Genomic DNA, 24,152 nt, shown 5'->3' with positions numbered 1-24,152 from the left:
TAGATGTCAGATGCACAAAAATAGTATCATCTACCAGAATATGCATTTCCCTCACTCCACTTCATCCCATCTTATTTTTGTTAAGTTATAGAGTTGTAGTGAAATGTCTATGATATCTATGTAATATACATTACTAAGCTTGATAGGGTGGCTTTTGTGAAAAAGGACATAAATCATTTGTTTATGAATATTTTTCATTCTTCCACTTCCCCAGAAAGACGCTTCTTTGACTTTTTTTTTGATTTTGAGACAGAGTTTTACTCTTTCACTCAGGTTAGTGTGAAGTGGCATGATCTCACCTCACTGAAACCTCCACCCCACAACTTCAAGCAATTCTCCTGCCTCAGCCTCCTGAATAGCTGGGATTACAGACACGTGCCACCATGCCCAGATAAGTTTAATATTTGTAGTAGAGACGGGGTTTCACCATGTTGGCCAGGCTGGTCTCAAACTCCTGATCTCAAGTGATCCACCTACTTCGGCCTCCCAAAGTGCTAGGATTACAAGTGGTATGAGCCACCATGCCCAGCCTGACTTTGACCTTCTGCTGTTTTTCAGCTTCACGTATGTGAAGGAGGAGCTGAAGCAGCTGGGCAGATTCATTTAGTCTTTGTTGGGCACAATGGCACGAGGAAGGAGTAGAGACACCTGAGACATGCAGATTAAAGCTACTGGAGGTCAGAGTTTCTCGAAAGCAAATTTTGTACAAAGAATTAATAACAACAACAGTGAAACAGAAAGCTTAATTGAAGGAAAAAGAAATTTTAAGAAATATTGTTAGGGACTATGTGTCCTCTTCATTTTCAATAAAAACTAAAAATAAAGAACTTATTTTAAAATTACCTTTTGCCTTATGTGGTATGGCTTTTGAGATAGATTTCTGACTGCTTTAAAAATATTAAAGAGCGCTTACTTTAAAAATATTACTTTTTGTTGGTTTAAATAACTCACCATAATAATGTAGAACTCACTATTGGAACTGAACACTTTCTGCTTAAATGTTTGCACCATTTTCTGAAATCTGCAGTGATTTTCTTTTATATGTGTTACTTTAGATTAGAGCACTTCCTTGGTGTACCTCAAAGTTACTTTGGTATATTGCAAATGGCACACATTGTTCCCATTCATGTACACAAGCCCTTTTAAAATATGACTTTGCTTCTCTTCCTATTAAAGGAGCAGTACAGTCTATTTCTTCATAACTTGAGTCTGGACTAGCCCATGAGACTTGCTTTGACAAAGGGTACCTTAGCAAGTATAATGCAAGCAGAAGTTTGAAGTCTGTCATCCAGTGCTGCTACAACCTTCCCACCCTGACCAGCCTGCCACAGGAGCAGAAATCTAGTAGAGAGGGGCTCCTGCCTTTCTAACCATCCCAGCTGAGGCCCTCACACTTAAGGAAGGTCATCTTGGACCACTCATCCCCAGTCAAACTCACCCAGATCAGAACAACCCAGGTAACACACAAAGTCATAATGTTCTTTCAGCTACTAAATTTTGGGTATAGTTTGTTAGGCAGCAGAAGCTAACTGATACCCTCTCATTTTGTCTTTATTATATAGGACTTAATGAACGGTTTCAAGGGAATAGCAAAGTAAGCAAGTGAGCCAGTAAAACATTTAGCTACAGCTTTACCTTTTCTTCTTTAGTTCAAAAACTTTAACCATGGATATTTGGTGTACTGCTATCTCTGCTAAAGGAATAGAAGGCATATTTCTTTCCTCAAATCACTGAAACCAAAATAAAACAAGTACCTAATGGTCTTTCCCGGGTCTGCCTCTATAACCCAGGTGCAGTGGAGGTTGTTGTCATAAGGAGCTGGATAGCCAGGGGACAATATTCGTCCTGATGTGGCTGCGTGGATTTGACCACCACATTCGGCTGCAGAAGACACAGAGAGATGGGAACATTAAACTTCAGGCACCACACGTTTCTATTTAGCTATTTTTCAAAACCAGAGCCATTATGTCTGCATTATATACATAGAGAAAAAGAATCACCATCATCTATAGCTCCTGATCATTTCTTTACTCCTTCCACATCATTAACTCTGTAGAGTCTTTATCCTCCATGCAATTAAAGTTGAGAGCATAAAGCAATAAGATACTCATGTGATAATTTTAATAATAACACTGTACCTAGAGTCTCCATAAAAGAAAACTAGAAAATCTGTCTTTCATACCTGAAAACACACACCCACAGACACATGAAAATCTCAGAATACATAAAACTCACACTGGAAAGTGTGATTAAATTCCTCCTCTTTTCTAATAAAGGAAGTCAAAACGACATGGTGCAAGTACCCCGAGGCCTGGTTTTTGCACAATAGTCTGACCGGCTTCCGCACTCACCTATGCACGAAGGTAGCGGTTTGTCCCACACTCTCCTGTCTCCACTCAAACAGGTCAGGGTGTTGCTGCCGTGCATGGCATACCCTGGGTTGCAACTGTACAGAACTACAGTGTCAGTAAAGTGGCCTTCATCACGGATCCTATAGCCATAGTTAGGGATGCCTGGATCCTCACATTTTACCAGATCAAAACCTGCAAGAGAGGAAGGGAAGGAATGAACAGAACTCAAGACAGGATGTACCTTTGCCTTAAAACAGAGACAAAATAAACAAGGTTGCTAAAGCTCCTTAAAGGGTAGGGAGAAAAAAGGAGATTGTGAATTTACAAAGGGGAAAAGAAAGATGGGGTCTGTATTGGGGCTATTTGTTACCCATTTGTGATTTCGCAAGGTTCGATCACCTTATTTGTTCTTCCCTATTTACAAGCTCTTGTTTTCCAAAGAGTTCCACAACTTCATCTGTCAGTCCAAGCCTGCAGTCTGCACACTGGATTCTCTGGTGAGCCCCAATGCCCTCTTATGAATGGGTTGCTCTGCTGCCTTTATGCCCCTCTCTGTCACAACCCAGACCTCCAAGGAAAAGCAGCCACCCATGGGCACCGCCAGGGTGCACTGCAGAATCCTGATAGCTGGCACTTATTCTATCCCATCCTCAAGAGGTGCCATGTTCCCGACAGCTTCCTCCAAACTCCAAGATTTCAACTTCATGGGAAAAGAAAAAGTTGTTCCTGCCCACAGAAAACTGGGGGCTCCTGAATTACAGCAGACTACACTCCTGGTGGTGCATGGTTACGAGGCTCTTGAGGAAATCTACATATAACAGAAACTCCAGAAATGAATCATTATAATGACCTCATCAAAATAAGCTCTTAAACTCACAGAAATAGATGACGGAAATGAAGATTTAGCTTCTGCAGTACTGAGAGCTGTATATTGCTTTTACGTGAGGCAATATTTTAAGGCCATCTGTGTAGACAGTCTTACAGTAACATATTTCTCTTCATATCATGATGCAAATTTTGACAATTGTAAGAAGGAGAGCTGGAAACTTGAAAGGCCACATGGTCTGTTTACTTCTATTTCCACTTAACTTTGAATGCTTCCTTTTCTCAAAAAGAAATTAAATTTTAAAATGAATGTGTGACTTTTGCTAAGTCCTCCTGTCAACTTGGAGTCTGAGATGCCTTCCATTGAGAAAACATATTCTTAAATTCACAATATAATTTTACCCTGCTGATGTCTGAATAATCAAGATTGAGATTTGCAACTTTGTATAGAAGAAAGAGTACGTGTTTGATCCTTTACACTCAGGGGCTAAGAAAATTTCCTTCCATAAGGTTTCCTTCTATAAAGAGTCACTCTTTACCAACTATAACGTTATTATTTTTACAATAACTCTGATCTGTTTAAGAGACATCAATAATTTTAATCCAAGATGCCCGGAATTCAGGAGCAGAAGAGTATATCGATTTTGGTGCAAACCAAAGGAATGTCCCAAACATCCACAAAGAGGAGGTAGGAATTAGGGAGAAGGTTTCAATCATCTCCAGTTTCAGAATCATTCAAATATTTGATGACCTTCATCTACCTGCATAATGCCAAGAAAACAGGTCAGAAAGGAAGACATTCAACTTTCCCATCATGTATGACAAAATCCATGATTATTACAGGTTATTCAGGGCTCACTTCTGTTTTTACAGAGAGAAAAAAAAAAAAAGAAGCAAGAGTCTTTATTGTTGTTATTGTTGTAGTGTGTGTTACTGGGTTTGGGGGTTTGGAAGTGACAACATCTTAACAGTTCTTTAGAAAGCAGTCCTGTCCAAGACTGGGGATGACCACCAGCAAACGAGAGGCAGAATGACTTGTTGGGGGTGATGATTCTCCCTGGACACACCTGGAGTACACCTCACTACTAATAACAAACCATCTTCCAAAATGTTGCACTATCTGGAATTTACATTAGGCATGCTGCGTATCAAATGCCATTGGAACATAGAATTGGAAATATCCATTAGGCACAGAAAATCGGGGTGTAAAAAAATATAAAACAAAAGAGTTCAACATCTATCTCTATTATCAGTACCACAGGAACAGGATCCTGGGAAAATTTAAAAGTCTCTTTGAGGGGTGAGGGTTACCCATGCTAACAGAGCACACAGGTCCTGTCCATGAAGGAAGCTGTGAAAGGCAGTGGGCCCAGGGGACGGTGGGATTCCGCACACAGCACCCAGGAGGTGTCGACCTTAACAAGCTACATCCACTGTCACCTGAGCTTCTCATTCTTCAAGGTGCACGAGAAATCTAGATTTTCTTTTAAAGTTTATAAAAATGCTTGTTGGATGAATACATATTCTGAAAGGGAAACTGACTGAAGTCCAGGATGGGATTATTAAAGCTGGCTATTAATAACATTAAAATAACTCACTGATTTATTAAAGTTTAAAAACTGCATGTGTGCCTGGCATTATGTAGACTTGCCTGCTGGTCATGAAGTCTGGCGTCAGACTCAGAATGTGGGAAGAGTTGGAATATTCTATGTAATGCTTCTAAATTAAGCTTTGAAACACAAACACATCTGCTGGGGATGATGGAAGCCTGCACTAAGAAGTGGTCAAGGTGACTAGAGAGGCTGCTGAACTTAACAAATGGGGTTAACATCAACAAACCCATCAAGAGTGGAAACTATCCTAAGCAGAAAATTGTGTAATATACCTAACTTTGCAAATGTCTTAAATTCACCTAGCCTACCATAAATGTGACTAGAGTTGGGCAGAATCATCTAGAGTTGGCCTAGAGTTGTGGCCTTACCTCTTGGCTTTGAGTTGGGCAAAATCATCTAGCACAAAGCCTATTTTATAAGAAAGTGTTGACACGAGATAGTCCTCCCCACTACTAATAACAAACAATGAATGTTGACATGAGATAGTCAACATTTTCTTTTCTTTTTTTTTTTTTTTTTAAGATGGAGTCTCACTCTGTTGCCCAGGCTGGAATGCAGTGGCATGAACTTGGCTCACTGCAACCTACGCCTCCTGGGTTCCACTGATTCTCCTGCCTCAGCCTCCCGAGTAGCTGGGATTACAGACATATGCCACCAAACCTGGCTAATTTTTGTATTGTTAGTAGAGATGAGGTTTCACCTTGTTGGCCAGGCTGGACTCAAACTCCTGACCTCAAGTGATCTACCTGCCTCAGTCTCCCAAAGTGCTGGAATTATAAGCATGAGCCTGTAATCAGTGAGCAGTAAACACTTTCTTATAAAATAGGCTTTGTGCTAGATGATTTATGATGATTTGTGCTAGTATTGAACACTGTACAGGAAACGAAAAACAGAAGGTTGCGTGGGTTCTCAAAGTATAGTTTCTACTGAATGCGTATTGCTTTTTCATCATTATAAAGTTGAAAAATTGTAAGTTTAACCATCATAAGTTGTGAGCTTTCTGTGGTCATTTTGACAATAAATTATGTCCTGATTGTACAAAAGAGTTTGTCATAAAAAAAAATTTCTTTACTGGAGACATATGGTTATGTTGATAAAGTAATGACATTGATTTTCCTATGGGACTTACAAACTGTTTCAATAGTTTATGGTCAGAAGCTCTACAGGTAGTTGATAGATATTAATTTGGAGTTATCCAGAATATACCTCTATGTTCAGAATTAATGGCTTTTAAACACTTCAATCAAAAACCTTAACAAAGTTCTAAAATCCAAAAATATTCTTATTTTAAGATTACTTTGAAGAAATGTTTTCCTCTGCCCCAAAACTTCCATTAAAACCTTTTTTTTTTTTTTTTTTTTTTTTTTTTTTGGAGAAAGAAAGAAACATTACAAAACAAGCAAAGAAAAAAAGATATATTCATTAAAACGTCTAATAAACTTCATTTGGATTGGATTTTGTTATGGAAATATCTGTTTTAGTGTTTTTTCTATCATTCAATCTCAAAAGTTGTTTTTATTGTTTTTTACTGCTTAAGCTACATCTTGTCATGCAGATGAATTAAGCTAAGTTATTTATGGCAGGATAGTTTCTCTTTATATGACCAGCTGTCTCCTTTTTCTTCTGATGCCTTCTCTTGTTTTTGCAAAAGATCTCTAAGACCTTGACAGCATTATGACATTTATTATTTTGCAAAAAGTTCCACACCTGATTGCTAAACACCTGAAACCTCTAGGCTTACCCACTGTCTTTTTATGAAATATATTACTCTTCCCTGTCAGAAAATTGAAAGTATTTGGCCATTCTAGAATTCAGTTTTCCAGTTTTCGGTAGACTGAAGAGAGCTTTGTTCTCTTAAAGCTCCTGGCAGGATTTGATGGTTTACACATAGTTGCAGGGAGAGTCATAGGCTTTTACACTGGGAAGTAGCATTGGAATCACACCCCTCAATATCTTCAAGGAATGGAGAAAGATCCCTAGAAACCTGAAGCTTCTACTTCCTGTTTCTTGCACCATGAAGAGTGCTGCCTCCACCGTTAAACTGTGTCCTTAGCACCATAGAATGCCAGCATATCTGGGGATCTCAAAGGCAGTTAGACTCTGATCTGGCGCTTCAGACACTTTGACCCTTGGACCCTTACTTTACCCACATTCATTAAGATACAGCCTAGCCTGCTGTTTCTCTCTCTGCAAATTGTATGAGATACATTTCAACTGAGCTTCATTTGCTGTGTGTTTAAAGACTAGTATATAATCACTGTCTCCTAAAAACGTCAACACTGTTTTAAAATATTGGAAAAATTAGTTGACGTAATAGAAGAATTCTGAAAGGACAACATAAAATTCTACGATGTTGATTCTGCACTGTTGTAGAAGAGAATGTTTCCATGTTTTAAGAAATCTCAAGTTGTTTAAAAGAGATTATATTTAATTCTACAAAAATATTCCTCTAAAAAGAGATATTTCCATTTTAATGTGAATTTAAGGGACTTTTGACTGATCAATTTTAAGCCTGCTGAAGAGTAATAACAAAACATATAGAAAAGGTAAATCATTTCTATCTTGAAGCCACTAGCCTGACATAAATCAGGGTACAGCTACTGGTTCTGTATTGTCTTTATGCTCTAGAAACTGTAAAAAAGTCTAAATCAAGTTCTTTGAGTCAAAACACTATTAATACAATCAAAGTTTGAGTCTATTTAGTAATTCTATTTCTTTCTGTTTTCTCGTGATTTCGTCTTAAGTCATAAACACAGAAAAAAATGCTATGAACAAAATGTTCTAGTTAAAATAAGCTCCAAACATCCGGCTGATGAAAATTACTTCTCCATATATTTTGCAGTAATTACCCAGTCAATATTTTTGAGAATTAAACCCAATGTGTCTTCTAAGTCTAACACATTATTAGAGTTTTAAGAGACTTGCTTTTAACTTTCAAGTATTTGGACCAGTTCTTATCTTCCAAATAAAGTACCTGTGTATCAAGAGAATCAGCTCTAGACTTAATCCATTTTATACATCAGACTGAACAATGAGCTCATAGTAACATGATGCTTTTTAGCTTCAATCTAAGCAACTCTTTAGAAAGTACTTTCATGCTCAGGTGACCTCTGAAAACATAATTAAAGAAAAGGAATACTGGTCATTTTTGAATCTCTGATATATTCTCTCATGAGCAACTGAAAAAAGCTTGAAGTATTTACAGAGATGTAGTACCTCTTAACTTTATCTAACACATTTCAATTTGGATAATGTACTTTTTGGGGAAAAATCTCTTTACTAATCTAAGAAAGACTGTCATGTAAAGAAAAAAAAAAGAACCATGTTTTCACACTGTTTTCTTCAGTGTAAAGAAGAACTACATTAAAAACTTGAGATTGCTTTTTATTAACTCTATTTGCAGTCATCTGAATAGAAAGAGAGTTTCAAAGGTTATTGCTTAAACTTATTTTTTGTAGTTTGCTTGAGAAGGAAAGTTCATTAATAATGAATTTCCTGAAATATTTGATTGATCCATGTTTTACAATGCGTATCTCTTTTTTTAAGAATAAAATTCTAGATGAAGTGTGTGTGTGCGTGTGTGTGTGTGTGTTTAATTTTTAAACTATCTTTTAAATTATACATCAATGGTTTTTTAAGTTACAGATGCTATTGGTTTCAAATTGAGTTATTTTGTTAGCTACTATTTTCAATTAATTTATTTAATTTTCCCCATATATTATGTTTTTGGTGCTATTATTTTGTAATTACGTGACCAACCCCATGGTAAGATATTTCACAATTTCTAAAAATAGCAACAGTAAACAGGACGTTGACAATGTTTAAACAGAAATGTAAACTTCTGAGCTTAAGATAAAACACCAAAAAGCCTGTAAATGTTCAGAATGAAAATCAGATAACCAAACTCATTATCTATGTTTTTGGAACTATCTTATTTTTTATTAAGCAAATTATTAAGGAATCATAAAGCAAGTTAATTATACCTAAGAATTTCATGAGCTGATCTTGAAACACTAATTCTAAATATATTACATTAATTCAAAGTGAATTTAATGCTGGCCATACTCTGATCTTATGCAGAGCTTCCAGTAGTTCAAATAGTTAATATCAATTCTGAGAAGTGTCAGAGAAATAACACTGATTTTTACCACGATGCACGTATGTTTTGTGCTGAGGATATTTAAAACTCAGAGTGGGAGAACTTGGAGCAAGACCAGGATCAGGCATCTACATGGATGAACTGAAATAATTTCACTCTAAATTCATCTTTAAATACATCCAGTTGGCCAATGTTGTTCTAACTTATACAAGGTGGTAAGAACTTATGATTAGGTACTAACTATACATTATTATATGTATTGTAACATCACAGTGAGCCCATGAATACATACAATCATTACTTCCCAATAAAAATTAAGAAAAATAATGAGCTGTTAAAAGAAGCATTTGTTTTCAAATCTGTCAGGATTTTTTGGGGGGCACGGTGAGAAGAGTAAAATAAAACAGGGCTTTTATTTTCCCCTGTCTAATAAATGACAGATAGTAAAATAAATACTCATAAAACAACATGATGAATGCTATGGTTTGCCTTTGAGAGCCACGAAGGAAACCAGTAACTTGGTAGCTGGACAGGTTGGGTGAGCCTTTCAGGAGAGAGGGTTTGAACAGGTCTAGGGTCCTCCTGGATGCCATCCACTCAGAGGGAGAACAGTCCAGGTGCAAAAGGCATCACATCGCATGGCAGCTGGGAAGAACAACTTACAGGAGCACTTGTATCTGCCGATGCTTCTGTTTAAATGTGTGACGATTGTGATGGAGACAGGGATTGAAGAGAAGACAGGAAAGGTCACGGGAAAGACTGGAAAGGGGCCGGCTGGAGTGCCAAGCAGGGGAGACCAATTCAGCATGCAATAGGGAAAAACAACAGAGAGGACTGCACAGTAAAGTGACACAGGTATATTCTACTTCAGAGAGATAATCAGAAGCAAAGTGGAACATGGACATGAGTGAGAAGAAAGAAAGGACAAGCGGGAAAATCTGTAAATTGTTTATTCAGTGCTGGAAAGGAGCCTGTATCAGTGGATGTAGTGAGAGAGAAAGAGAAAGAGAGGACAGAGAGGTGAGAGTAGAAAGTGGAGAGAGTTAAGGGAAGGAAGGAAGGAAGGAAGGAAGGAAGGAAGGAAGGAAGGAAGGAAGGAAGGAAGGAGGGAAAAAGGGAAGGAAGGAGGGAAGTAGGAAAGGAGGGAAGGGAAGGAAGGAAAGGAAGAGAAGGAAAGAAAGGGAGGGAGGGAGGAAGGGAGGAACGAAGGAAGGAAGGGAGGGAGGAAGGAAGGAAGGAAGGAAGGAAGGAAGAAATGAGTCAGTCTAGGAGAAAGGCAAGGTCCACATGGGGCAATGTTAGGACCTCAAATGGAAGCAGTGAAACTGAGAAGTGAGGTGAAGCCCACTGGGAGAGACTGTAGTCAGCATTGGGGCCTGTGGCCCTGGCACTAGTTTGGAGAAGTATGGAGGATGAGAAAAAATGGGACACAACTGAGTTCTTCCCAAATTCTATCCCAGACTCATCCTTCACACACCCTTCCCCTGCCTTGTCCCTCCCTCCAGCCTTAGCTGTGAAGGGCAATGCTTACTGCTTTGCTCCCCCATGCTGCACAGATTTTTACAAGAAAAAGTAAAGGATTTATGAAAACACATGAGGCTCCTCAGAGAAGTAAAATCTGTATAAATATAAGGGATTATCAACAATATCTAAATTTATTGCTGCTGTTATAACTCAGAGGCTGATATTTTTATTATTCTACAACTAATAAATACAACAAATTGTCCCACCATATGCAAGAATTCACCACCTTGAGCCATGGAGCCATGTCATCAATTCCTGAGAAGTGACAGACTCGGCTAGACCACCGCTGCGTTAGGATACCAGAGCGCCATTCCTCCTTTCCAATATCTCATTGTTTGAAAGAATTTCTGCTGAGTAACTGCCATCCATCAGCCTAAATGTGGCTGGCAGGTGCCAGCCTGTCCTCTCTGGGCTTATTCCTGAGGCACTGATAACCTAAGCCAGCTGGCTGCGGCACCAGCGTGCACACTCACCCCGCTTCCTGGATACGAGGCCTGCTTGCAGCACACTTGTGCCCTGACATTCACACTTTTGCACCTCACTGATCATAAAGGGTTCAGTAGCAAAATACAGATAGAAAGCAAAACAGAATATGTAACCAACATCTTTGTAAACAAAGCCCGTGAGTTCCATCTCTTCCCAAAAAGGCACTGCTACTGTATTTCCCAATTCATCAGAAAAACCCACAACTCAGCCTCTTCCACCTCACCTCTCTTCTTTCCACTGCTCCTGTGTAACTAGCCACCAATGTCTTGCAAAGCTCCCCGCATCTACCATCAGGTACATCGAATCCTTCGCTTTCTAGCCTTGCAGTGTTCAGTCTAAGCCTCCCTCACTGCACACAGGATTGCTGTTGCTGCTGACTACATGGTCGCCAAGACACCATGGCGAGAGTTCACCCTGGTCCCAGTCTTGTAAGGACCCTGGCACCTGCTGAGGCCCTCTGCACCCAGTTTCACGGTCCTTTGTGCTGTAGTATTGCCCAGCTCCTGCCGGTCCTTTAAGATCAAGCTCCCTTAAGGCTACAGCCGTCCTACCCTACCCTGGCTATTCCTCCTGAAGGCTCTTCCTCTTCCCTGAATTTCCTGTGAATTCTACCACAAGTATACAGTGACAGGTGCTCTGTGTGTGTCTGATTCTTCCAAGTTTCCCCATGCAAATATCTCATTATTTGGTCTAGAAATGAACCTCTGTGAAGGCAGAGGAAGCACAGAGAACATGCATTGTTTACTGTATCCCCAGTCTGGCAGTGAAAATAAAAAGAGTGAAATGTACACATGTTACTATATTTAACTGATACTGATCTTAATTCCAGACAATGTGTCTGTAAGTATCTTTGAGTCAAATAAATTAGTAAGCTTCTGGTGATTTCAAAGTGTTATAAAAACACAAAGTTCACTGTGTTGTCTACATAGAAATCAGTGAACTGATTTTCAAAATTGTGAAAATAAATGTATACTTTTCAAATTTTAACACTTTCTGAATTTTGCAAAATTTGGGAGGATTTAAAAATAGGATTCAACCAGAAATATGCAATTAGGGGAATTTCAGAATGGATTCAGTATTACTTAACAAACCTAAAATGGGACCTACAGTTTCATAAACTGCTTTTCTGAAGAGGGAATTCCATCAGCTTTCATTATATATCGATGTGCAAATGTTTGGTGACATATTTACATAATGAAATAAACATTTCCATAAATTATTTTACATAATATGTGAACGTCAATGCAGACATCTTCAGCATTAGGAATACCAAATAGTGTTATTTTGGTCACAATGAATTTAATTTGAGGATGATGAACTGACAACAAATATTTTCAATACATTTTCATAGCCAGGAACATGAATAACAGCACAGATTTACAACAGAAGCAGAACATTTTCCTTCAATTCTTGATAAATGCTTTCATATTTTTATTTTCAGTTAGAGCCATTTTATTCCTTTAGATCTGTTACATTTTACAATATTAAATTACTAAATATTCAAATTAATAAGAACTTATATAAAAGAATGAGCAATTACTTAGCATTTCCTTCAAATATTGACTCAGAGTACACATAAACAATTTCTTCTTCCCAATAGGCCTATTTCATATAGATCTTGTTTAATGCTAAATTGCATTATGGCTCGTAGAAATTTCCAGAAGAGACAGCCAATCCATGTGCATACATAACTATCTCTGGAATTTTATTGTCTTGTTCCCTCAGTTGATGTTTCAGTGGCCAGGATGTAAAATGCACCAGGTTCCAGTAAACTGATCAAAGCTGTAGGGACGCCCCTGGTCATCTGGCCTCCAGGTGCGGTTGTATTATGGATGTGTCAGACGTCACAGCAGTGGAGTGTACAGTCAGTGGGGCAAGGCTGCCCATCCAGGGCACGTCAGGACCACCACTACTTAACCCCACACCTCAAGCATCCATGGAGGCATTTCTCCTGTCCAGTCTGCTTACAAAATCATTTTCTTATTCTTAACAAAGGAAGTTGATTTCTGGTTAACATAATGGCAAACTCCTGACTTAGAAAATGTTGTGATTCCTAGATAAGTCTCTGAACTGTTTTTTTTCCCCCTATGGAGTTTAATAGCACTGAATCCTTCCTCATCAGAACCCTAACCTCAGAGTCATAGTTTATTCCTTTCTTCATCCCATTTACAATTCAATCCATGACTGTCCTGTAAATTATGGGTTTTAAAAACTATCTGTCATTTATCTTTCTACCTCTAACATAGAGTTTTTCCTAACACTGTCTTACTGTCCTTATTTCAGTAGATTGTGTGATGTCCAATGAGCAACTTCTAACTTCTTGGGCATCTATAATCTATGGTTTACATCATAGCAAGATGAAAAACCTAATGCAAATGACAAGGAATGTCAAAATTCTTGTATCCCTAAATAAAATTTTACCTCTTTTCATTTTTCCTTTCTGCCCTACCCTATTTTCCCAAGTCACCAATAATAGCCACCAAAGCCAGACAAGTTGGTGCATTCTCAAACCCTCTCTCTCTCTCGTACTCCACACCCAAGTTCTTACCCACCCCGTTGTTAGAAGGAGTTAAAAGGGAAACTTGCCTAAAATCATCACAAGAGAACCTTTAAATACTCTTGAACAGTTAAAATATCCTTTGATGTTTTAAATTTTATAGAATTTCAGTACAAAGAGTGTCCAAAAACAATGTTGTGTTTATAGAATAAAGACATGACCTGGGACACACAGATAAAGCAGCAGGCGGGTAGCAGAGCAAAGAGACCCACATCTAACCCTGGAGAGCCAGAAAGGGGAGTTTCCTTCACCTCAGCTTTCATCATTGCTAAAACAGGCCCAGACCTAACCCCAGAGACCCAGGAAGGGGAGTTTCCTTCACCCCACCTTTCATCATTGCTAAAATAGGTATACACCTACCACCAGAGACCCAAGAAGGGGAGTTTCCTTCACTCCACCTTCCATTATTGTTAAAACAGACACACACCTAACCCCAGAGACCCAAGAAGGAGAGTTTTCTTCACCCTAACCTTCATCATTGCTAAAATAGACACACGCCTAACCCCGAAGACCCAGGAAGGGGAGTTTCCTTCACCCCACCTTCCATCATTTTGAAAATATCTGACAGTGCATTTTCAGTCTTGGCATTTACTATTGAATAGTGCTAATTGCATCACTTTGGGTTCTTTGCAAAGTTCAAGCTCAGCATTCCCAGTTGCCTTGATATGTTTTCATGTTCCTCAGTCTAGTTGCCTGGCATTGAAATTTAATTGACAGGATTATTTTCATATCAGTGTTTTCTGAAAATTTTACTTGGTTTAAAAGAAAAAAAAAATTTGTTGTAGAAATACAAATAGCCTTCAAATGTTTTTATGTCAGAATTTGTGGAGCAGAGAAAAATAACAATTTTGAATCTGAATACATTTTAGAACAGTTTTTTCTTTTAAAGACATCATCAAGAATGCAAAGATCAAAATCAGAAAAAGAGTGATCTGTGACCCCTGCCCCAGTGTTTTCTTCCTGACATGGTGTCCGGGTCTCCATGCTGCTTACCTTCCTACAAACAAACCCAGGTGCAAATGCAATGCATCTATGACTGACTAATAAAATCACAGTAACTTCTTATTATCCCTGAGGAAGAATGGAAAAATATTCTGTCATCACTCTTATCATAACATTTTAGATTTTACAGCATTTGATGATATCATCTGTTGGCCTTCATTTTATTGCCTTGAGTTGGATCCTCATAATTAAATTATTTATGTCATCCTCCTCTAGGTTCTTTTGTCTTTCTCCAAGTACTGGTGGCTAACAACAAATACCTCAGTTAGTTCCAAATGATGAAAGTAAAAAACAGTGTGAATCAACAGATTATCACAAAATATAAGGAATGACTCATTACACAAATAAGAAAAAATAATTGGCACAACTAAACCTTGTAGGAAATTATCTGAAGCAATGTAAAAACTGGTCCTAGTCTGACATGACCTCTGTAGGACTGGAGAACATGACAGGGGTCACCAGGTTGACCACAGACCCCTATTAGACAAATCTTCCACTACCACAGAAGCCAGGCACAGAGCAGTTTCAGTGGGATGTCTGACAACATCATACACTCTTACATTTTAGTCTTCATGATGATATATATGTTGGTAAGTTAGCAAGATAATAAAACATCCAGTTAGAAGGCAAGAGACTGGACTATATGTCCATCTCTACCTCTAATTTGCTTTTTGACATTGAGTAGATCAATTAAGCATCACCTTGTGTCACTGACTTTTCTTAAAATGGTCATCACGGTACTTTCCACCTTCCTCTCTGAGAAATGGATGGAGATTTATGTCCTGTTTTTACAGCAGCCTCACCTTGAGACAGACGAAGGTAAGAGGTGTTCTGGTTTCAGAGCGCTGCAGTGCTACAAAGACATATCCCAAACGTGCCCTCTCCTGAGCACTGTCAAGTTCAGCCCCAAGTGCTGTATGTTTAACAATTGTTAAACATTTGTTTTGATGCTTAAAATACACACATAAAAACAAAACTTTCTAAGGTAAACCAGGAATTGTATGTATGTGTGCATGGGGGACTTTTTCTACACATGGCATTCCCAGAGATGGGGATGGCTTCTCTCCTTCTAAAATACTTTCAAAATTCCTCCTAGGTACTCTCAGGCAGCCTGTCTCCCTATTGTATTGTAATTACCTGATTGCCTCATCTATTGTGATATTTCCACTGAAGATCACTCTATTGAAAAATAGATTTTATAGGCTTTCGTTTCTTATAGAAGGCTAAAAATGCCATTTTCAGGATTCTTTTTTTTTTTCTTTTTTTGAGACGGAGTCTCACTCTGTTGCCAGGCTGAAGTGCAGTGGTGCAATCTTGGCTCACTGCAACCTCCAACTCCTGGGTTCAAGCAACTCTCTTGCCTCAGGCTCCTGAAATAGCTGGGACTACAGGTGCATGCCACCACTCTCGGCTAATTTTTGTATATTTAGTAGAGATGGGGTTTCACCATGTTAGCCAGGCTGGTCTCAAACTCCTGACCTCAGGTGATCTACCCACCTCGGCCTCCCAAATTTATAAAAATGTATGGCTATGTCTTGATATATTGGTAGGAAAGGTTTGCTCATGCCTGTAATCTTGGTTCTTAGGGAGGCAAGGCGGCAGGACAGCATAAGCCCAGGAGTTCAAGACCTGCCTGGACAATATAGTGAGACCCCATTCTCCACGAAAAGGAAAAATAAATAAATAAAAGCAAGTGGAAAGGTTTGCAAGGATTCAATCACAGAAACGTGTACATAGTCATCCTTCTGTCTCATCATCAGCATTAGCATTTACCATCTTTACAATACTATCTTTTGTATAGCACAGAAAACTCTAAGTTTACAAGTTAATTTTACTGTTAACATATGTAGCTTTTTATTAACATAGTATTGGTTTAAAGTCTGTTAGAAATCAACTTTTCTTTCTTCACAACAGAATGTCACCATGTTGTGATTGATAAGAATTCATAGGATAGTTGTTTCAGTAGTGACCTGGGAATATTCAAGTTTGAGGCAGCTTGGGGGAGTGGAACTGAATATATGAGCACATGTAGATTATTTTTAGATAACAAAGAAAAGTAACTTTGTTAGATTTAAATGCTTAGTTTATTTTTTATAATAAATTGGCTTCTCTTTTGAAAGAATTGTGAAATAAGTAAAAGTAGCGTTTTCCCTTTAGCTCCAGGTCCTCATTTCCCTTCATCTGCATATGCCCTCGTCCTTCTGTTCATCTTCCATGGATATTCGCTGTGACCCAGAACCTTTAACAGGGTCACCTTGAACTCTATAAATAACCAATGCAATGCCCTAACTAGCCCTAGCCCAGGATGCATCTCTCTCTATAACTGGGACATCTCTAGCACTGCCAGTCAATTCAGGTTCCAGTATCTAGAAACTACCCTGGCCTTGCACAGCAGGTAAAGCCATCCACTTTCTCAGACTCACAAGGAGGGCATCTCGCTGCTAGTTTGTTTCTGCTATAGTGACTCAATGTCAAAATCCAAGCCACTTACTTTTCCTAAATCTGGTTCTTGGACATAACTCTAATTAAACTGATGCTTTCCTCTATGTCTGAGTCTCTGATCTGAGAGTCTGCCTCTGTCCTACGTTCCTGTAAGCATGGGCTTTGCTTCATAAGTGCTTTTTCCACATTGGTGCTCTTCACTGGACCTCTGCCTGCTTACCTGCTGCTTGAGGTACCTCTGCTTCATCTCCGGTACCATCTGACCCTGGATGACTTTTACATCAGAATTTGTGTGAACTCGTACTGGGCACCCAATGCTAAACATCTGCACACAATATCTTACAAAATTTTGTCTGTTGCTACACCCTACAAATACTTCAAACATTGTGTTCAGACTCTCTTGTGATCTTCTGCCTAAAACATATCCTTGTTTTTTGCTGACCCACAGCAATGATAAGTTTCAATCCAAGTCTCTCCAAAGTACATATAGTGGGCTATGTGTCTGAGGGTTCAGAAAATATCCTGCTATCATATCACAGACTTACCAGAGCTGACAATTATACACAAAAGCCTTTGCAGAGGATGAGGTTTATGTAAAATCAACAAAATAGTAATACAAACCAAAGGAAAAAATCTAGCATTTGTCATCCAATTTATAAATAAAAAATGTGAAACAAATTTTAAATTAAATTGGGGAATTAGTTATATATGACACCTTTCAAATAAAAGGCATCAAACTCTTAGTAATATCCATAAAGCATCTTATGGTCGTTATATTATTCCTTCAAAATAACACAGCAAGGATTTTATTATAACTTGGTTGGGCTCAAGTCTATTACATACCAGAATTCCATCATCATGGATCAAAGGGAGGAGAAGAAAGCATCAGGAAGAAACCAAGGCTGAAAAGAATTTACCTAAATATGGAGGCTGCTGTTGGCATAGAATGGAAGTGGAAGATACGTAATTGAAGGAGAGAGAAGATGCCACAGCATTTGAGAGGGCTCTGAAAATCTGACCCTGTTTTAGGATACCATCAAGAACAGAGGAGGCTTAACAATGAAAGTAGTCACTGAGAGCAAGAGTAAGCACTATAAGAGACATTCCCAGCAAGGAAGGGGAGACTCTGGGCAGCCAGACCCTTTGTCATGACCCATTTGCAGGGTGACAGAGTTCACTTCTGCAGGAGAGAGGAATAAGTAGGAGACAGACAAGACCCTGCAAGCAATGGAGAGTTCAAGATGGGCTCCACATGACAGGGAAGCATGTATGATAAACAAGGAAACTGAAGTAGTCACACACAGACTACTGATATCTAGTTAACATATTTTTCCCATGAGAATGTGCAGCACTTCCCTTCCCAAGCCCTACGGAACCACAGACAGAAGTAATTACCCCTCTTGTGTAAAGAGAGGGTTCCCCCTTTACAGTTTGGAGCTCTGGCTCCAGAGGTCCACCTGCCCTAAAGAGTAAAGCCCCATTTCCACAAAGAGTTGCCCAGCCCAGGGCCAGGTGGGCCTGCAGGACCCATGCTAGCTCTGGAGTGTGAAAAGAGGGCACGCCATCACTCCGCACAGGGCGCTGCATTGTGAGTGTGCCTTTTCTACCCTCCCTCCTTTTCTGCTAGGGGCACAGGGTGCAGTGCCTAGGGCCCACCACCTCTTTAGAGGCTCATGCAAATACTTTAATTTAATTAAATCAGAAGAAAAAAGTAAATTTCTGGAGTAAAGAAAAGGCATTAATATACAAGTATCTACTGATATTCACAGCCACATAGTCATGAGATGAAATTTTTGATGTTTTGTGTGGAGGAAAGGACTCATTAAGGTGTAAGAATCTCAAGCCCATGGCAGTCACAGGGCATCCCCATCCCTGGGTTGAGGTCCTCTCAGGCTGGAGCAGGTCAGTGGGTAGACAGCCCTGCAGATGGAAACGCCATTCAAGAGATTTCTCCTCACATTGATAAACTTCCTCAATTACTACAGCATTCTTCATTTCATTTTATTAGAAACAATGAAGGAACATATGGTTAGAAACAACTTGCCTATACCCAGAGGAATACAAACTGTTCTACTGTAAACAAACATTCATGTGATGATCACTGCAGCACTATTCACAATAGCAAAGACATGGATTCAACCTAAATGCCCATCAGTGACAAACTGAATAAAGAAAGTGTGGTACATATGCATCATGGAATACTATGCAGCCATGAAAAAGAAAGAGATCATGTCTTTTGTGAGAATATGGACAGAGCTGGAGGGCATTATCCTTAGCAAAGTAAGGTAGAAACAGGAAACCAAATACAGCATGTTCTCACTTCGAAGTAGGAGGTAAATGATGTGAACTCATGAACACAAAGAAGAGAACAACAGATGCTGGGGCCCGTTGGAGGGTGAAGGATGAGAGGAGGGAGAGGATCAGCAAAAACAACTAATGGGTACTAGGCTTAGTACCTGGGTGACCAAATAATCTGTACCACAAACCCCTGTGACATTAGTTTACCTATATAACAAACATGCACATATACCCCAAATCTAAAATAAAAGTTAAAATAATAAATTAGGATTAAAAAGCAAATACTTTATTTTGAATTTTGTGGCTCTCCCATGGATATAGGAATGAATTATCAGCAGGTAAGATACTATAGCAAAATTGCTTCTATTTTTCATTTACCTCAAGAAAGTACTAAAATATTACTTAATTCTTACCATGTATATAAGAAATGACATCTTAAATAAAATATTTCAAATATAAAAGAAAAACAACTTGTCTATTTAGGTTCTGATTTCAGACTGAGGGAGAAACTAACGCCAATATCTGTGGTAAAGAATCATGTAACCAGAGGCCAGGTACGGTGGCTGATGCCTGTAATCCCAGCACTTTGGGAGGCCGAGGTGGATGAATCACCTGAGGTCAAGAGTTCAAGACCAGCCTGGCCAAAACGGTGAAACCCAGTCTCTACTGAAAATACAAAAATTAGCTGGGCATCAGGGCACATGTCTGTAATCCCAGCTATTTGGGAGGCTGAGGCAGAAGAACTGCTTGACCCCAGGCAGTGGAGGTTGCAGTGAGCTGAGATTGTGCCAATGCACTCCAGCCTGAGTGACAGCGAAACTCTGTTTCAAAAAAAAAAAAAAGAAAGAAAGAAAAGAAAGAAAAAAGAAAAGAATTATGTAACCAGAGGGACTGATCAAAATTCTACATAATTTCAGATGTTTGCTAACAGTGGCCATGAGTTGGTGACCATTTTTGTCTGGTGCTGTGAAAACACAGAATGAGGATGGTATATCAGTGGGAGGCTCTTGAGTTTTGGATTATACTAATGGGGTTTGAATCCTGGTGCTGCCACTCACGAATGAAGGACCTTCACTTATCGAAGCCTCAGTTTCCTGTCCTAAAATGAAAATAACAAAAGGACCATCTTCAAAGGGCTATCTTGGAGATAAAGTGAGACAATGAATGTGAATTTCCTGGCACATTGTCAGTACTCATTGATATATTAGCCAATATTTTTCTTTTACTATGGCCCCCAAAGACACAGCAGGCAGTTTCTCTTGCATCTGTACCTGAATGAACTTGGTATTTGACCTTCAGGGTTTCCTGCCAGATATTTAAAGCTACATGTGAATGACATATTGAATGGCAGTTACTCCTATTTCTTCATGTGTTAACTTGATTCACTTTAATGTGTAACTTTTCTGGCCTAAGTAAAAGTAGACTGTCCTGTCCTCCAGAGAGAAATTCAGAAGATGAATGCTGACAGAAGATAGATGATACATAGATATGAATAGATGATAGATAAAAATAGATCATAGATGATGGATCCATAGATAACTGCATGATCAACCAGCAGATACATAATAGACATAGATAGAATGATAACAGATCATAGATGGTCAATCAATAGATGATCAATTAATTGATAGATACATAGAAAGAGATGATAGATGATGATAGGTATAACAGATAAATGTACATTCTTGTTGAGATGTCTATTAGATGCACAAATATTTTCCAAAATTACCGCTTGATGGCATGAAAACAATTACTTTTCCTTAAAAGGTCATATCTAAGATTAAACACTGATGACAACTGTACTCTGTCCTCTTGCTCTGCATGTCAATAAGACCCTCTTGTAAGCCTTCCCTAGTAGATAAGGGAAGGTGGGGCTGCTGAGGGCTTGCTAGCTGGCTCCTCACCTATCTCCAGGCATCTCTGAGTCTCTCCAGGCGGGGCCTGAATTAGGTAGGAAAAGGAGAGGAGGGGCCTGGAAGGCCCACCAGAGCTGCAGGTGGGAAGATCTGGGCACATAAGAAAACTGTACCTGTGACCATACAGAACGTGACCTTTGTAACCTGTTTTATTTGCAGACAACAGATTCACTACTGTAAACTGAAATATCTCCTGAAAATTTAAAAGTCATGTAACCAACAAATTGTACATTTCATTTATTAAATGTATATTTTATGTCTGCAAGAGTGTGTGAGTGCTCACTCACACACAGGGCTTTTTTTTTTTTTTTTTTTTTTTTTTTTACAAAATCATCTAAGAAGGAATGAAAACATTCTTAAACGGCAAACTATGGGGGTAGATGCTGCAGGGAACCTGATGTCTTCACCTCCTGGGGCTCCAACCCTGGATGTCTGTATGATTCTTCTCCTTCTTTGAGTGTGGGCATAGTTTGTGACCTGAGATGACAACTGAACATGGTAAATGTGTGAGCACCAGATCCCATGGCAGTGTCTGATCCATGGATGCTGAGTTTGTCAAGATGCGGATTACCCTGAGGGAGCCTGACTCAATCCGGGGAAAGCCCATGAAAGAGGATCTGGCCTCCATGAGGTGAGGGCTCCCCCATGGCTTTGGAGAAGCCAGAGAGAACACGCCCTGCCTGGAGAGAGCCGTGGCCATGTGGCAGGGAAATGCCAGTGGCACCAAGAGGTGGAAGTCTCAGTTGGACCAATGGAAGGACCTGAGTTCTGCCAACAGTCTGAAGAGGTCCCTGAAACTCAGAGGAGACCACAGCCCAGCCAACACCTGGGCACGTCCTTGTGAGACCCTGAGAGAAGACCAAGCCAAGCTGTGTCCGGTTCCTGACCCATGGATACTGTGAGATAAGAAATGGTGCTGTTTTAGGCCCCTATATTCATGGTAATTTGTCACACAGCATTAAAAAACGAACACACACAACACTGCCTATTATTTGAAACACTTTATAAAATTACCTACAAGTTAACTGTGTGAAAAACAAACAATGCTTATTGGATATTTTTCCTAACATTTTTCTCAGCTAAATTAACAGCTATGTAATAACAAAATGTTGCCATAAGCCTTTATTTACAAATGATACATAGATATTGCAAATTACAAACTACACAGATACTGCAAAGTCAAAAGGAGACATTAGAACAGCATAACATATTTGCCATAATCTTAATCTTCACTGAAGCAATGTAAAAATCTGTTAGTGCTAGTGTGGATTTACATGCAGGCTGAATACTTCCTTATTTACATAACCCTATTCTAATACTTTCCCCTGGTTCTTAGTATGGTTGTGAGTAATTTTTAAAACTACCAACTGGATAAAAAGATGCTTTGACTCAATTTCCTAGAATGTAATACACCATAAAAACCAAGAAGGCATTGATGCTATTCTTTGAATACTATCATCTATTTTACTTTAAAACAGCAATGCTTACACAGCACAACCAAGAATGTCTGGAAAATTTGTGAATGTCTTTATTATTGATAAGATTAGATTATAGAAAATGTTCATTTGAGGACTGCCCCTCAGCTTGTGTAGGAATTTCAAAATCTAATTGTTAAAAAGAGGTAATCAATGATGACATGGACCCACTGTCACGAACTTTTACATCTTATTCATAGCCAGTGAGGTGAAGGCATTGGAAGAATCTATATGAGAAAGACACAGAGTGTCTACTAATGTATTTGGGTAGAGATGGGTGGCAGAGGATGCCCAAGGAAAATGACATCAACCTATTCAAGGTATCAGCCAATCCTATAAAGAAAGCATTGTCTCTCTTGGTCAATGCGTGACCTCAGGGACTCCCAATGATGTTGGGACGTTACCTGACATACCCTGTTATTCACCTTCAGGTTTTTTTCCAGCAGTTGACTGCATTCAGCGGCTGTGTACACTTCATGTTTGCAATATTTTCTCCTTGTTTGGAAGTACCAAAGTGGCAAATGCTCAGTGTTTCTGCCCTGGTTTTGAGAATGTATTCCTGACCAAAGCCACTATCTCATTTAGAATAGTATATTTAATGCTGGTGTCATTTATATTCTATCAGTGTGTTAATAAAACCAGCATGACAGCTCCATAAACTCACAGCTCCGGGCTTCAATTTTCGCATCCACAGAACATGCAGTAATGTGTTCAGAATTAGTCGTCCATGTCAAACCACCCACCTCCACCTTTTACTTATCGAGGCAAAAACATCAATATGGAGCTACAGTGCAAGAGGCTGTAAGTAGATGGGCTATTTTGTAGAATGGATGCCATTCTTTTTTATTTCAAACTGCAGTTGTAGAGGGAGTAGAATGGGACATCCTAGCTCTCTCCCTAATGTTCTTTAAACTGAGTATGACCAGGCAATCTGCAGATGCACAGTGTAGGTGCCAGCACAGCCTGCTGGGGAGCCACCGTGTCTAACCATCAGGGATGATCCCACTGCATCTACAGCACGTCTAAGGTGGTCAGCTCCTAGTCCAACAAGCCTTCTCCAAAACACAACTCTTGTATTAAGGCTCCCCTGAAAAAAGCGAGTTAATTCTAGGAGATGATATTGTCTCTCAAACATTTATGTCACGGCTCATGGTAGAGTGAGAAGCATAGCTGTGACTCATAAAACCAAGAGGAGCTCCGGACCCTGGAGGTGACAGCTCTGGCTGAACATCCTACACTATGATGTTTCTCTCTCCCTCCCTCTCATGTCACTTGTTAGGGGCATAGGTGAACCAGCCTGTGATGGTTCCTTTTGGCCATACCCTCTGCTCTGTGTTAGGAATTCACAGGTCTAACCTCTCAGTCACTTTGATCACCATGCAATGAAGAGCAGAGCAGCAGGATCAGTTTCTCTCCATGACACACAGTCGCTGGTGTGTGTCCACACGATACGAATGGTCTCACATTTCATGTAAGGATAAAGGTTAACGGTGACAATGGCTTCTGTGTATGGAATGACACCTAAGTGTGCAGCAGACATGGGGCTGGATATTCTATATGATGT

General features: G+C 39.3%; 1 protein-coding gene across 1 annotated transcript in view; it reads right to left on the bottom strand.

Moving 5' to 3' along the window:
* CSMD1 (CUB and Sushi multiple domains 1) overlaps nucleotides 1-24,152 on the bottom strand; it is a 2,129,340-nt gene that overhangs the window by 402,498 nt on the left and 1,702,690 nt on the right. The window contains exons 24-25 of the mRNA XM_064369795.1: nucleotides 2,352-2,543; nucleotides 1,755-1,881 (exon numbers count right to left, since the gene is read on the bottom strand). Coding sequence (XP_064225865.1) covers nucleotides 1,755-1,881; nucleotides 2,352-2,543 — 319 coding nt within the window. The remainder of the gene's footprint in view (nucleotides 1-1,754; nucleotides 1,882-2,351; nucleotides 2,544-24,152) is intronic.

This window comes from Aotus nancymaae, unplaced genomic scaffold (genome assembly GCF_030222135.1).
Source record: "Aotus nancymaae isolate 86718 unplaced genomic scaffold, 86718_ANA_hifiasm-v0.15.2.pri h1tg000090l, whole genome shotgun sequence".
Classification (NCBI taxonomy): domain Eukaryota; kingdom Metazoa; phylum Chordata; class Mammalia; order Primates; family Aotidae; genus Aotus; species Aotus nancymaae.
This window is presented reverse-complemented; position numbering and strand designations above follow the sequence as displayed.